Source organism: Calidris pugnax, unplaced genomic scaffold (assembly GCF_001431845.1).
Source record: "Calidris pugnax isolate Ruff unplaced genomic scaffold, ASM143184v1 scaffold219, whole genome shotgun sequence".
Lineage (NCBI taxonomy): Eukaryota > Metazoa > Chordata > Aves > Charadriiformes > Scolopacidae > Calidris > Calidris pugnax.
The window spans coordinates 18,346,206-18,361,551 of NW_015094507.1; the positions used below are offsets into that span (position 1 = coordinate 18,346,206).

At 41.0% G+C, this 15,346-nt stretch overlaps 1 protein-coding gene across 2 annotated transcripts in view; it reads left to right on the forward strand.

The window, feature by feature from the left end:
• Positions 1-206: 206 nt before the first annotated feature.
• Positions 207-15,346, forward strand: part of SNX14 (sorting nexin 14) — a 46,287-nt gene continuing 31,147 nt past the window's right edge. For both annotated transcript variants that reach the window (XM_014964637.1, XM_014964636.1), the window contains exons 1-6: positions 207-422; positions 516-636; positions 1,526-1,602; positions 1,710-1,788; positions 9,503-9,546; positions 14,458-14,545. In XM_014964637.1, coding sequence (XP_014820123.1) covers positions 283-422; positions 516-636; positions 1,526-1,602; positions 1,710-1,788; positions 9,503-9,546; positions 14,458-14,545 — 549 coding nt within the window. In that variant the 5' untranslated portion in view covers positions 207-282. The remainder of the gene's footprint in view (positions 423-515; positions 637-1,525; positions 1,603-1,709; positions 1,789-9,502; positions 9,547-14,457; positions 14,546-15,346) is intronic.

Below are 15,346 nucleotides of genomic sequence, written 5' to 3' on the forward strand. Positions count from 1 at the left end.
CCCCGAGCTGCGGCGCCGGGATGACGGTGGTGGCGGTGATGTGGGGGTAAGGAAGAGCGGGAGCGCCGGGCCTGGGCCTCATCCACCTCCCGCCGCCGCCACGTCGGGCCGCCCCCCTCTCTCCCTCCTCCTTCAAACAACATGGCGGCGGGTGACGCCGGCGTCGCCCTCACGTGATCCGCCCTCCGTCACGTGACGGCGGGACCGGAAGCGGTGCGGCCCGGTCCCGGTCTCTCCCCCGGTGCCCGGTCCGCTGAGGGGGGGGGGCAGCGGCCGCCGACCATGAGGTGGCTGCGGGCGGCCGGGCAGCGGTTACGGCAGCGGGTCCGGGGCGCCGAGGTGTTGCGGGAGACCTGCCGGCAGTACCCGCTCTTCTGCTGCCTCCTCCTGGGGCTGGGCGCCGCCACCCTCCTCCTCAACCGGTAACCGGCGGGGCGGGGGAGGCGGGCCCGGGGTAGCGCTGGTGCTTTGCCGTGAGGTGATGTTTCCTCCCTCCTTCCCTCTTTCTTTAAAAGGTACCTGCACGTTTTAATGATCTTCTGGTCGTTTGTGGCTGGCGTCGTCACCTTCTACTGCTCCTTGGGACCGGATTCCCTCTTGCCCAATATTCTCTTTACAATAAAATATAAACCCAAGGTAAATATGGCTGTTAGCGCGCCTGTGCCGCCTTTAAATTTAGTAAGAATTTATGCTGGGTAGCGATTCTTGGGTCATTGTGGCTGCTTTCAGAAATGCTGCACATCAATACAGCTCAGATCCACCAACCCCTAGATGTTTTGTAGCAAATACACAGCAATTAATACTTTGGATTCTTCATACTGTGATTCCGTAGTATGATTCTATATGTTTCTGCATAGCTCTAAATAGTTTCTGCATAGTTAAATCTAGATAAATCTAGATATGGCTGTAAAGCCAGTTGTTGGGAGTGATCGTGGACATTATTTTCCGTTTCACTCATTTTTCACTTTTGCTGTTTGAGTAGCAAGTAGTTGAGAAATTATGTGGTTGGGCTCTCTTTTATTGAGGCTTTTTCTCTCCTAAAGATGCTCCTCCTTTGTCGAGCCAGTGCACTGCATTTCAAAGGAAAAAAACCCAAAACATTCCCAAAGGAAATTGCTGTTTTCTAACTAAAAATGGTTTCATGTAGAATTTCATAGGACTAAAAATGTTATAGTTGCAATCAATAGTTCAAAGCTGTGAGGAAGGCAAGTTTTGTAGAGAAACCAGGTGGTCTGTTATTAGACCATCTGACGTACGGGGAGATGACTGGAGATGTGAAAGGGCATCTGTGCACTTGAACTTTGTTTTCATGGAAGCAATTTTTCTCTTTGGTTCATTTGTTTCTCAAACCATGCCTTGTTATCTTGCTTCCCTGGTTCTCCCTGTTCCTGGGAGAACAGCTTTGTCTTTATGCTGTTCAGTTCTCTGCAGTTGTACACTCCAAAGGGAAATTTACGAATGTATCAGTACATTAAGAGCATCATCACTTTGAAGAATGTAAACTTGTCCAAATATTTTCTCTTAGCAACTAGAATTGCCGGAGCTATTTCCCCACGGTCACAGTTGTGCTGTATGTGGAAAGGTCAAATGCAAGAGGCACAGGTAAATTAAATACCTGGCACTGGTAAGCTTAGTATTTCTTATATTTTTTTCACATAACACCAGGAAATTTTCAGTGTGACATTCACCTTTTCTGTGCTCTCCTACAGACCCACTTTGCTTCTGGAAAACTATCAGCCGTGGCTGGATCTGAAAGTGTCTTCCAAGGTTGATGCATCGCTCTCGGAGGTAACTGCTGCTTCATGTCTGTAGTACCTTGAAATTCAGTGAGTTTTTATTATGTATCTCTTATGCCTGTTACTTCTGGTTCAGTAGATAGTTCAGATGCACTTACCGTGTATGTTAACTTGTTTCTGTAAAAATCAAATCAAAAGAATGTATGTTGGGAGCAGAGAGGCGAGATGGACCACTTGTTAACACAGAATCACAGGATGATCTGGGGTTGGAAGGGCCCTCTGGAGATCATCCAGTCCAGCCCCCTGCCAGAGCAGGTCCACCCAGAGCAGGTCCCACAGGAACGTGTCCAGGTGGGTTTGAATGTCTCCAGAGAAGGAGACTCCACCACCTCTCTGGGCAGCCTCTGCCAGGGCTCTGCCACCCTCACAGGAAAGAAGTTCCTCCTCATGTTTAGGTGGAACTTCTTGTATTCAAGTTTGTGCCCATTTCCTCTTGTCCTGTCACTGGGCACCACTGAAAAAAGACTGGCCCCATCTTCCTGACACCCTCCCTTGAAGTATTTATAGGTGTTGATCAGATTCCCCCTCAGCCTTCTCTTCTCCAGACTAAACAGACCCAAGTCCCTCAGCCTTTCCTCATCAGAGAGATGCTCCAGGCCCCTCATCATCTTTGTAGCCCTCTGCTGTCCCCTCTCCAGCAGTTCCCTGTCCTTCACAGATGTGACCGTTCCTATAGTAGCCTGCCTAGAACGTAGAATAAGCATCTATATAAATTGGGAAGTATATAGGAAAGAACAGTTATAATTTAACAAGTCTGATCCTTGAAAAGTTAAGGACTTCAACCTACTCAGTTTGTTGAAGTGAAGGTTGAGTGATCATTTGCTCCAGCTACAAGATTTCTGTAATGAAGATGATAACATGATGGCAGCTATTGAAAATCATCAGACAAAGTGCTATGGTTTGAAGAAGACACAACAATTTATTGCCATTTAGACAGTTATTCTCTTGCCCGATAAACCCTTTCCACCTGGGAAGGGGAATCGGGGGAAAATACCCAGGGAAACCTGGGTGCTGAAATGTGATCAAATTTAATAGAGTAATACTGCATAATTAAAATTTATGATACTAAAGATCCAGTATTGATCCTAATACCAATATAAAACATACAAGGATTATACTCAGCCTATTCTACCAGTGGAAGCTGTGTGCTCCCAGCAGGGGACAGTAAATGATGGACATTGTGAGCTCTGTGGCTTTGGGAGGAAGGGAAGGGCTCAGGGCTCTGGCACCCAGGGCAAGGAGTTCTCAGGATCACAGCCATCAGGGAAGAGAGGGAACTTCTCAGCAAACTTTCTTAATTTCTATTAAATATGACGTTCATGGTATGAAATAACCCTGTTTGCAGCTTGGGTCAAGTGCTCAGGTCTCGCTCCTCCTCATCTCCACACCTGGCAAGGCTTGAAAACTCTGAGACCTTGAACCCTGCATCCCATAGTGGGCCATAAAGTAAATATTTTCACAAATTCAGACACTAGAATCTTCTAAAAATGTAGTTTCCCCAAGCATTAAGAGGCCTTACTGAAAGGTAAAATTACTGACCGAGAAATTAATTGTGTGTTGACCAAACCAGGAAACAAAGCTGTAGTAAAATCTGTCTAAAAAATAAATCAGTATACTCAAAGAAGAATAGTATAAACACCTGTTTTTTTTTTTAATAAGACTGTAAATCAGGAATTTTGGTTTGTTCTTTTCCCTTGAAAACATCTGAAGAGCAATTTTTCTCTGGGTTTGTTTTCTTTGCTTTATTGATTGGTAATTGATGAAATACTTTTGTACCTAAATAGATAATTTTTTGTTCTTTCTTTAAGCTAGGAAAATATGCAAGGATATAGGCATCTTAGTCTCTGTTTATTTAGAATTCCAGCTTTGGAGTTCTGTGGTAGGAAGATGAACAATTGGTCTGTCAGGAGCGAGAAGGTTCTTGCGTGTCAGCTCTTGCAATTAACAACATGGTGTTAATTTGTCATGAAGTCAAAGCTCTGTGTGTCTGTGGTATGAGCTGACACCGTAATTAAGCTGTGCGTGATGGTGTCCCAGGCACAGCCCACAGGAAGGGTAGAAAAAGAATGAAAACCTTAAGGGAAAGGTTGGATGGACAGTTGAAAAATGTTTTAAAAAAACCAAATACAGATAACAACTTGGTGACTTCCTTTGGTTTAATGTAGCGACTTCCTCCACAATTTAAGGAGCAACATTTATTGTTTTAAAATTCCTTAATGTAATACTTTTTTTTTTTTTAAATAAGTTTGGACTTAAGTTTATTAAAATAACGATACTGCTGAATATAATTTCAATAGGCTTATTTTTTAAAACCTCTTAATAATAGGAAGTAAATTAATGCTTCTACGCATGTAATATTTTTTAGAATTTTGGGTAGCAAATAGCTGTGAGGGTTTACCAAAGGATGTGGTAAATGCTGAAGAAGTGGAAATTTTCCTGTTTAGCTTAAATGGGAATTTAATGCTAAAAAAAATTTCTTTGTAGTATTTTATTTATTAGAAATACAAGTAGATACCATAGTTCTCTTCAAAGACTGATCTTTAAAATGCATCACTACACATTGGCGTTTTGTATTTGAGTGCTGTTGCTGTAGTTCTGCTTTTACCAAAGTGATGTGGGCTTTTCTTTGCTGTTTCTTTTTACTTCAGTGGCAGGGCCCTGGCCCCGCTTTATTTAGCAGCGTAGACATGGCTTTTGTATATCTGTGCTGTGTTTCTCATTCCTTTCCTTTTCTTTGGGTGCTTAACCAGAGGGAAGTGCCAGGTCCAAGCTCTGTGCCTTCTCAGGGCAGTGAGTCAGGGTAGGTCATCTTTGATGGACCCAGACAACCAGCCACCATTTTCACCTGTGTAGGATACTGTTTGAAATGGGAAATCTCATGGAATCATAGAATTGCTGAGGTTGGAAGGAACCTTTCAGATCATCGAGTCCAACCATCTACCCAGCACTGACAAAAAACACCACTAAACCAAGTCCCTCAGCACCATGTCTACACGTCTTTGAAATGCCTCCAGGGATGGTGACTCAACCGCTTCCCTGGGCCGCCCCTTCCAATGTTTGACAACCCTTTAGGTGAAGAAATTTTTCCTGATATCCAATCTGAACCTCCCCTGGTGCAACTTGAGGCCATTTCCTCTTGTCCTGTCGCCTGTGACTTGGGAGAAGAGACTGACCCCCACCTCTCTACAACCTCCTTTCAGGCCGAGAGCAATAAGGTCTCCCCTCAGCCTCCTTTTCTCCAGGCTGAACACCCCCAGTTCCCTCAGCCTCTCCTCACAAGACTTGTTCTCCAGACCCCTCACCAGCTTCATTGCCCTTCTCTGGACCTGCTCCAGCATCTCAATGTCTTTTTGTGGTGGTGGTTCCCCATCACAACTCTTCTGTCCTGGTTAGAAGGGCAGCAGCGTGTGCTGCCCACATCGTATTCCTCTTGATCTGCTCTGGGGAAGCAGCATGTAACACGTCCCTGGAATGGGATTGATTCCTTAGGGTTGGAAGGAGGAGAGACTGCTCTTCTTTCCTTCTGTGGGTCACTCATACATTAGAGGGAAGCTGATACAGTGAGTACTGAATTAAGATTAATGAGATTCTAAGGGAGTGCAGCCTGCTTCTGAAAAGCAGATTCTTCAAATACCTGGAATCATACTGGGATTATTTTTTATTCTGGATTAGGTTTTCTAGTTCTTCCTATGCAGGTTGAAGAATTCTGGCAATGTTCTCATTTCCAAATGTTTCTAATTTGAATCAGTTGTATAGTCTTTAAGCTTGTGTTTTCAAGTGCTTACAGGATAATTTAATACACCTTCGAATCAAAAGAAATCCAAGTTTTTCTCACAAGTATGGTTTTTTTCTCTCTTGGATTGTGATGACAGTTTGTCTCACTTGGCAAATTCTTAATCTTTTGCATTCTTACTTTGGTTATCCAGCTGCTCTGCGTGGTTTAGAACAATAAGAAAAACCTGTGCTTGGACTTTCCTCCCCCCTTCATTTATGTTTATTATTATAGTTGAACTCTAAATTGCCTCAACCATGCATCTCCCAATACTTTTGGGAGTATTGCAATGACCTACATATAGGGGTTTTTTCCAGTTTCTACTCCATTCTGCTTTATGTTAGTTTCCCCAATGTTTTCTTTCTTTTTGAATTGGGATGTGAAATCTGTTGGTCAGTTTTATGTCAGCAGGGGAATTGGACTGGATGATCTCTAGAGCTCCCTTCCAACTGTGACAATTCCATGATTTTGTGATGTTGTATATAATTTCAGGTGTTATGGATTGTATGAAGGAGAATTTAATTCTGTTATTCAGTTCAGGAACTCAGCTCTTCCCCTACAATCTCGGTTTTGCTGTGTGAGGGATGATTGCAAGTCAAGTCCTTGGAAAGCTGCTCAGCTACTCTCTTGATCAGCAGCATGAAAGAAGTGCCATGGTGGATCACGATGCTGCCTGTTCAGCTCACATTTTTTTCCATATTTCTTTAAACCTCAGAATCTTGACTTGATTATGGGACCAGAATTTTTTTTTGTTTTTTAAAAGTAAGAAATGGATGTGTGCATGCCAAGAAATTGGTTGTTGTCTGAACATGCTCCTTGCCAGTCCTGAACTCTTTTAGCAGCACGGTGGCCTGCGTCCTTTCCTGTGGGGAATCGCTTTTTCTTCCCTCAGGAAGTGGTCTCAGCTATCGAGTTGTACCTTCCTTTAAGGCTTTTCAAATTGTCTTTGTGGTTTACTTATCAAAGCCTTGCTCCCTTCCAGTCTAATTGGGGCGGGTAATTCCAACCTGCTCCTGAATCATTCATCACTCAGCTCTGCTGTTCCTCCTCCTCCTGACAACTGGGCTCTGGTCTGTGGCAGTCCACGGGGAGCTTGTCTCAGCAGCAGGAAACTGTCCAGCTTGCAGTGTGGCAGTGCGTGCTGGAAAACAACTTCTCTTTAATTTTTCTTCAGCTGCTGCTTGTGTTGCTGCCTGCTGCATTTTGTTTTACACTTACAATCTCTTTCTAATTTAAAACTGCTCGTGGAGGATCATAGAATGGTTTGGGTTGGAAGGGACTTTCAAGATGATCCAGTTCCAACCCCCTGCCCTGGGCAGGGACACCTCCCACCAGACCAGGTTGCTCCAAGCCCCATCCAACCTGGCCTTGAACCCCTCCAGGGATGGGGCAGCCACAGCTTCTCTGGGAAACCTGTTCCAGTGTCTCACCACCCTCACAGGAAAGAATTTCTTCCTAATATCTCATCTAAATTTCCCCACTTTCAGTTTGAAGCCATTACCCCTCATCCTATCACTACATGCCCATGTAAAAAGTTCCTCCCCATCTCTCCTGTAGCCCCTTTAGGGACTGGAAAGGTCTATAAGATCTCCCCAGAGCCTTCTCTTCTCCAGGTTGAACAACCCCAACTCTCTCTGCCTGTCTTCATAGCAGAGGTACATGTAGTAGAACTAGTCATTTTGCAAAATGCTAGAAAAATAGGTAGGCTTTAAATGAAATGACTCATCATTTGTATTTAAAACCGGAGAATAATACTTTACAAGAAAGGAAACCACTTATCATTAGCTGTCATTCTTTGAGATGTCCTGTCTACTCTTGGCATGTGTGCGCAGTGTGAGCAATTGAGCTTGAATAATATTGTTGGTCTTGCTAGAATGGAAGTGGGTACACATGTCTGGCTTTCCTGGCGCTTTACGACAGCGCGGTGGATGATGTGACAGGTTTTTTGTCTGACTTACAGAATCACACTGATACAGTCTCAGTGGAGCATCATCTATAACTGCCTCTGCCATGCTGTGTGCTTAGTAAATGTGCAAATAGGGACCATTTCCTGTGTGCCCAGGGTCAAGGCATTTTTTGTTATGGCCATATAGAGAACTTGAGTTCTAGTAGAACGTGTCTTGACCTCTGATATTGGGACTTCAAGTGTATTTTGAGTTAGTTGCCTGTCTCTGTGCATACTGCCTCCGGGTCTTTGGCTGGTGGGGTTATCTGCATGGCATTGTCCCGTGGAATCATTACCATGAAATCCCCCTCCTACTGTGGAAGTAGGAGGTGACAAGAAGCACTAGCAAGCTTGAAATGATTCAAGTGGAAGTCAGTTACTAGAAACATGGGATGAATTTCAAGGAGACTTTGCCTAGAGTGGGATGGGTCATCAAGTCTCATGTCTTTCCTTCTTTTCTTGCTGATTTAATAACCAGATCTCAGAACCATACGTGTTTGGCTTAGCTGGTGGGAAGAATGAAGTCTCTTAATGTTGGAAACAGTTCTTCTAGTGGCTTTAGAAAATTTTGTAGGCAGAGTGCCACCAAGTTCTGTTAGCAGCTGATGGACTGAAATTGCTGACACGTGCCTGATGGACGGGCTGTCAGTTCCAAAGTAGCTCTTTGAAGAGTGTTGCATTGTACCCCCTTTGAGGACCCTGGCTTGTGCTGGAAGGCAGTCCAAGTCTACTTTCCATTCCAAGCAGAAGATGGTCTGCTGTCGTTCTCTTGATGGGGAGGTGCATAGGAAAGGTGGAGGAAGACAGAAAAGGCATCCTTTAACAGATAGGTGCACAGATGGATTTTTCTGCAGGCCTTTGCTTCTGAACTTCTGAACAGGTCTCCCTCCTGTTGTCTGAACTTCCAAAGAAGATTCTCTGAGATTTCTTGATCTCTTCTGGCCTGGAAAGTAAAGCACCTGTTGTCATCTCCTGCCACCCTTCCACCCTGTTTTTAATGGAAATATGATTGGGGAAGAGGGGGTGCCATTTAGCTTACCCATCCGTCATCAACACATATTGCAGTTACAAGGTCTGTTACTGCTGTAGCACAGAGGGGTAGGAGAAAAGACATTGATAACTTTGTACGGTCCACAACACTCATCTAAAGTTATGCCAAACTGGAAACCATCCCTTCAGAGAGAGGGTGAAGGAATAAAATTTCTCCTTCATGCTTAAAAACAAAGGGAGGAAAAAATCACTGAAGTGGAACAGTTGCAAAAGGGGAGAGTATCTTATAAAATTTGAGTAGGCGATATTCTTAGTAATGGAGTCAAAAAAAGAATATTCATTGAACTGTTCGAGTCTGAAGAATTGAAAGGAATTAAAAAGGCTGTGGTGTGCATTTTACTGAGCGTGCTTTTGTATCATGAGTAGAACAGAGGTATGTAGTGCCCTAAAGATAGTATAAATTTAGCAAGTCTTGAATTCTTGCAGTGCACACCATGTGAATGAGCGCAGCAGCAAATCTTGTCAGAAGGGTAATACTTACTCCCATAAATTATACTTGTAGATCAGCTGTTACATTCAGCTTTCATTTCAAACAGGTTTTACATTTTTCTTTGAACACAGTGACTTCTTTTACCCTGACCAGCCTTTATGCTGCCAAGCACAAACTGGTGTCTAAAGCAGTGATTTAACTGAGGTAATGGCTGTGACTGGAGAAGGTAGTGTGGAGTATATGTAGTGTGGAGTATATCTTGGGGTTATAGTGAAGGAGGAGAAATCTCAAGAAAATTTCATCCTTCATTGAATGGTTAGAGTTGGAAGAGACCTTCGAGATCATCTCATTCCAACCCCCTCCCACCAGACCAGGTTGCTCATTAAAGTTTTATGATGTATGAATTATGCTCTATGAGGTTTGGAAGGTGCTTGTGTTTTTAACTCTTCTAACAATGATTTATAGTAACCTGTTTTATTTTGTAATGTGGCTGTCTTTGTTCTTCACAGGTGCTTGAGTTGGTGCTGGAAAACTTTATTTATCCGTGGTACAGGTATGACCTTTACCTAAAAGTTACTACTTTTGAATAGCGTTAAGTGTTTGTCAAGCTGTTTTCAGAAATAGCCACCTGAAAATAAACATTTCTGTTTATTTAGTAAAATACAAAGCATAATTTTAAGTGCTACAGTTTCATCATTTTATTGTCTCTTACCAGAGTAGAATGAATATTTTAATAATTTCGGTGCAATAGAGGTGATTCTGAAATTCCTATTTCATCCTAAAAACACTTTTAGGTTATTCATTTTTATATGTTAATTTTCTGATAACTCATACTTGCAAGTACATATGGCTTGGTTAAAACCTGTGTAAAACTCAACCTTCCTCCCCCTGCCCCCCACCTCTGAAATTTATTTCCAGATTAGAAGCGTATTGATCTTCCATATTGCTTTAAAACAAATAAATGACTTCACTGTTTCTTAAAAGCAAAAATTCCACTTTTAGTTAATATAGAAATGGTCTTTTTGAATACATGTTGTGGCCACCTTCTTCCAGAGCACCTGGTGATTTTTCAAGTTTTAAGGCTGTGAGTGGTGATGCTGAGCTGAATAGAGTAGTACTGTGTAAATAACCTTAAAATAGTGTATAAAGACTATGAATAATTCTTTTCTTTTCTTTTTTAAAATATTTTTAATTGGTGATGATGGCATTAATGTTTTTAAACGTTTTGCCTTAATTCAGAATTTGACTTTTGCATTGGATGGGAATGTTCAGTTTTTTGCTATAAGAAGTTGATATTTTTTTTTTCTTTTACTCTACACCGTTTTTTTCCTGTCTCTCTGAGATCTAAAATTTTCTGGACATACTTCTTTGCCTGTTTGGTTTTTAATTGTGGCTGGTGGCTGCATGTGTCACATCTATCTTTGTGTGATGAAGGCAATAAAGTATAAAACTTAACTGCTTCTGCAAACAGCAGAGGGAGCTTTAACACCGTGTATTGTGAGTGACCAAGTTGGAAAGATCAAGGTTTTTAACTTTATGGAAAACTACAGCATGTTCTCTTGAGCTGTTTGATAAACTAACAAGTGCTGGGGAACCACCTTCTGTATTTCTTAATTTGAAATTAGGTAGGGTTTTTTTGGCTGGTGGAAGGTGTCTTCAATATCTTTGTTTTGGACTGACAAGGAAACATGGATTCTACGTATTACTTACATCTCTAACGCCCAAGATGGTGGGAAGTCTGGAATACATCCTATGGTAGAGATAGTAATACGTATAGTTAGGAGCACATTGCAAAATATACTTGGTCAGGAGCCAGCAGCCCGTGTTCTGCTGCATCCTGCCCTCTGGTGAGCTGTATAGATGTTCCTGCACGGTCTTTGGTTTTCCATGGCTGCACCTCCAAATTCTGAACTGGTTCCGTAGATTTAAGCTGGAGGGGAACTTAAGCTGGAGGGGAACAGCTTTAGACTGGAGATGAGGAGAGGGTTCTTCACTGTGAGGGTGGTGGAGCACTGGAACAGGTTGCCCAGGGAGGTGGTTGAGGCCCCTTCCCTGGAGATATTCAAGGAGAGGCTCGACGAGGCCCTGGGCAACCTGGTCTAGTTGGGGGTGTCCCTGCTGACTGTGGGGAGGTCGGACTAGATGACTTTTGGAGGTCCCTTCCGGCCTGGACAACTCTTATGATTCACACCACGCTGAGCAGACCTAATGAGCTTTTCACGAACCTGAAGTACTGGGAGCTGCAGGAAACAACTTGGTCCTGAAAAGCTTCCTGGTTCCACCTTAACAGGAGTAATGTCAGATCTGGTCTCGTTCCCTCTAGATTTTCAGGTGTTTCTGTCTTGTAGAGCATGTTAGTGCTACCTATCTGTTCTTTTTTTTTTTTTTTTTTTTTTTTTTTTTTTATCTTCTTTATTTTATTTTTTGTGCCCTGCCTGCTGATGCACCTCTCTGGGCATTAGAGAGGTAAAGTGACATCTCTCACTCATAGATCCCGAAGTAGTTGCCAGAAATTGATATTGCAAGATAAAATCATAGATTTATTACTCAGGGAAAAAAAAGTGCTAAAAGCTGGGGTTTATGTTTGTTTCATTAATAAACTGTGTAAGAACTTGTAATATTTTATTACCAGGTTAAAATTTAGAGGGAAGAAATCCCTAAATTTGGGTCAGTTTAGGAGAATGAAGATTAGTACTTAGAACCCAGTGAACTCTGCTTAAATAGGTAGTTATACCTATGTGAAATTTTTGTTTGGCATTTCTCGAAGTATTTGTACTGCTAATATTTAAATATTTGTGTTTTAAGAATTTTTTTCAACTCTATGAGAAGAATAGAGCATAGTTGTAAGTAATCCAAGTTTGCAAAGCTACAAAACACTGGTCTGAGTATATTGCTTTGTGCTGTACAATTGATGCTTCAGTAACTCTAGTTCTCTCAGATTGGATTAGAATCCAGTAATTAACCACATTTTTGTAAGACATTACTATGAAAATGTTTTTCTTTGATAGTGCCTAAAATAAATGTTTTCACATATGGAGCTGCTTCTATTTTAAATGCAATTAATGCAAGAAAAAAAATCAGGATACTTGTTTTACAGATTTATCAGCTTGCAATTTATTTTCTTCATCTTTTTTTGATAGAGTTGCCCAAAATTTCGTAAGAATAATTGACACACAGGGGAAAAAAATTACTTTGGTATTTGTATATGGTTTTAATTTATCAGTAGATCCCATAAGACTTTGCAGGCAATAGCAGTTGGGTGTATCTCTTTGGAGACGTTGGACTCAGTAACTGTTTACAATTAACAAAATGAGCCTTTTTCTGTTAGCAAATCTCTCTGTCTTACTGACAGTTGTGGTTTTTTTAGTTTTTCCTCAAATTCTGGGAAAACGCAGCCAATTTTTAAAATGTTTCCAAGCGAGTTATTTGGACCTTCCACTTTGTCACTGGAGATTTGGGATTTCACAGGTTCTTGATTTTTATTTTTATTTTTTTTGCCATCAAGTCTTCAGTCTGCTGGTGATTAAAGGAAATCAGGTCTCTGCAAACCTGTGGCGCGTTGTGAAACCACGTGGCATAAAGTCATGGCCAAGTCGAGTTAGCCAAGATGCTGGTTATCCAAGCGTCAATAAAATAACAACTTCTTGGTCCAAATCACTTCATGTATCTTGTTGTCTGTCAAATACTAGAAATAGAGTCAGAGAATTTATTTGCTAATCCCTTGGCTGCCTTTGGCGGTGCGGGTATTTGCTAACCGTGTTGCTTCCAAAGTGTCAGCTGCTGATCTTCAAACAAACCAAACCTTCTCCTGCAGTTTTCTTCTTATCTGCGTGTGATTAGCTGTTGGAGGATGGTTGTATTCCTTACGCCGGGCTGCTTCCTTTGAGCTGCTTTTTCATGCAATAAGCTGCCTGCTTTGACCATCAGGTCACCAGTATTTATACCTCTGAGTGTAGGTGTTCAAACCTGTGTTGGAATGCCATATAACCCAGACTAACAGTGCTTTTAAAAAAATCAGGTGTTGAATAAGGTAAAATGATTGATATAGGCATAAAAATTCTATGTTTTAAAATGTACTTGCACTGATTTTTTGTTTTTTTTTAAAATGCAAATCATGTTTACATCTATTATATATACCAAAAACTGTGACAGCTTTTATGTATTTTTTTGCTAAAGCAGGATGTAACTTCCTTTGTTGTGTCATTACTCGGCTATTATAATGCAGTTTTACCAATATCTTTAATCATTCTATATTGTCCATATATATTTAAATGCTGGTATGTTTTTATTCTTTCTATTGCATTTTGTGGAATGCTGTTGGTGGTTTTTTCTGCTCAGTTGATTTGCAGTTTTTGTATCTAAGACTTAGTCTATTTCCCAGTTTCCCATTCAGTTTCCCAAAGAAGATGTGAAATTAGGTATTTTTCTTTGTGAATTAACTTCAAGTGTTTTATATTTTACATGATTTTTCACTGAACATACTTTATTGCAGCAGATGGAAACTGGATGGTATTTTGACATTGTGATTAGGGAATCTGTTGAAATTCTTCTTTCTATGTTTCCAAGCAGAAAACTCATTAAATAATTTCAATTCTGTACCAAGTGGCTATAGGTTGAGGTTCTTGTTTTGTTTTCTTTGGAATTGATGTTTTCACATTTCATGCTACATCGAAAGTAGACCAACTTTTTAAAAAATAAGTTCTGTCATTTGTCAATTTCCTGTGTTATGCTTTTTTAGCTTCTAGGAAATGTCAATTTCTGTTTAGACCTGAAATTTTATATTTAAAAAGAGAATATTATTGTATTAAATGTCATCTAAGTATTAGAACTTATTGAAAAAATACCAATGAAAGTTTTTTCTATTGGAAGAGGCTGAGCTGAAGTACAAGGGATGTACCTATTTCATTAAAAGCTATGTGAGGAACTACCAATTTTATATTAAAACTTAAACCAAAAGAAGTTAATGAAGCCAGGCTTTTACTAAAGCAGAAGAAAATTATTTGAAATCTTGGAGTATAGAAGAGCTTGCAGTATGCAATATGGAAAATCTGTTTCTAACTGGTTTAGCTGGGGTATGTCTTCACTCTTATTCCAAAGGCTTTGCCAGTGTTAATTCAGTTTCACTTTGTGCCACTGAATTAGGAAACATTCACATAACGTGGAAATTAAGTTAGACTTGACTTGGTCAAAATCACATAGATGGTATATTAGAGCAGGAATTGGTGTATAATTCCAATTTGCTAACTTATTTCTTAAGCCATTGTGTACAAACATAGTGGGAATGCTGTGTATTTTACTCAAATAGAAGACTCACTCTCTGCCCACTCTCTTTCATTTCAATTAATACCAGTTGCGGTGTCACTGTTGAATATTCTTGTTCCAGCTTTCAGTAGTGCCAAATGTTGGATTAATATAAATGTATCTTATTCTGTTTTCTTACATGACATGCTTTACAACACTGCAGAAATATCACTGATGATGAATCCTCGGTGGATGAACTCAGAGGCACCCTGCGGTTTTTTGCATCCGTATTAGTTCGGAGAATTCACAAGGTAACATGACTTTAAAGGTGTTAATGTTGTTTATCCATGAGAAATAACTGATATCCATCTGTAACGAGTTCTTTATAAAATGGCAATTCCAAAGTCAATCTTAAAAAGTAAAGGCAGTTTCCATCTAAGTTTCTTCTGTGTGGTATCTGTTCCCTTCTTCTGGAGCCTATCTTATTCCTGGTTATAAACCATTTTTGAAGGTTCATCATTGAGAGTGTTCAACGTCAGGTAGGACGTGGCTTTGAGCAACCTGATCTAGTGAAAGATGTCCCTGCCCACGTCAGGGAGTTGGAGTAGATAGATAAATTTTGAAGGTCCCATCCAAGCCAAACCATTCTATGATTCTTGCAAACGGATGTATTTTTTTATACCAGTGCAAGTCATTATTCAAATCTTGGCTGATCTTTTAGCTGTTTTTCACTCACTTAAACCAAGTGGAAGCAAATTGGAGAAATATTGAAAAAGAACTATTAGGAAATAGTTGGAGTCCTCAGCACGGAACTGGAGTCCTGAGTATGGACCTTTCAATACTTGAAGGGGGCTTATAAGGCTTATAAGAAAGATGGCCCCTTTTGAGCAGGGCCTGTTGTGATAGGACAAGGGATAATGGCTTTGAACTAAAAGAGGGAAGATTTAGACTAGATATAAGGAGGAAATCTTTTACACTGAGGGTGGTGTGGCACTGGCACAGGTTGCCCAGAGAGGTGGTAGATGCCCCATCCCTGGAAACATTGAAGGTAAGTTTGGACAGAGATATGAGCAACCTGATCTAGTTGAAGATGTCCCTGCTCGTTGCAGAGG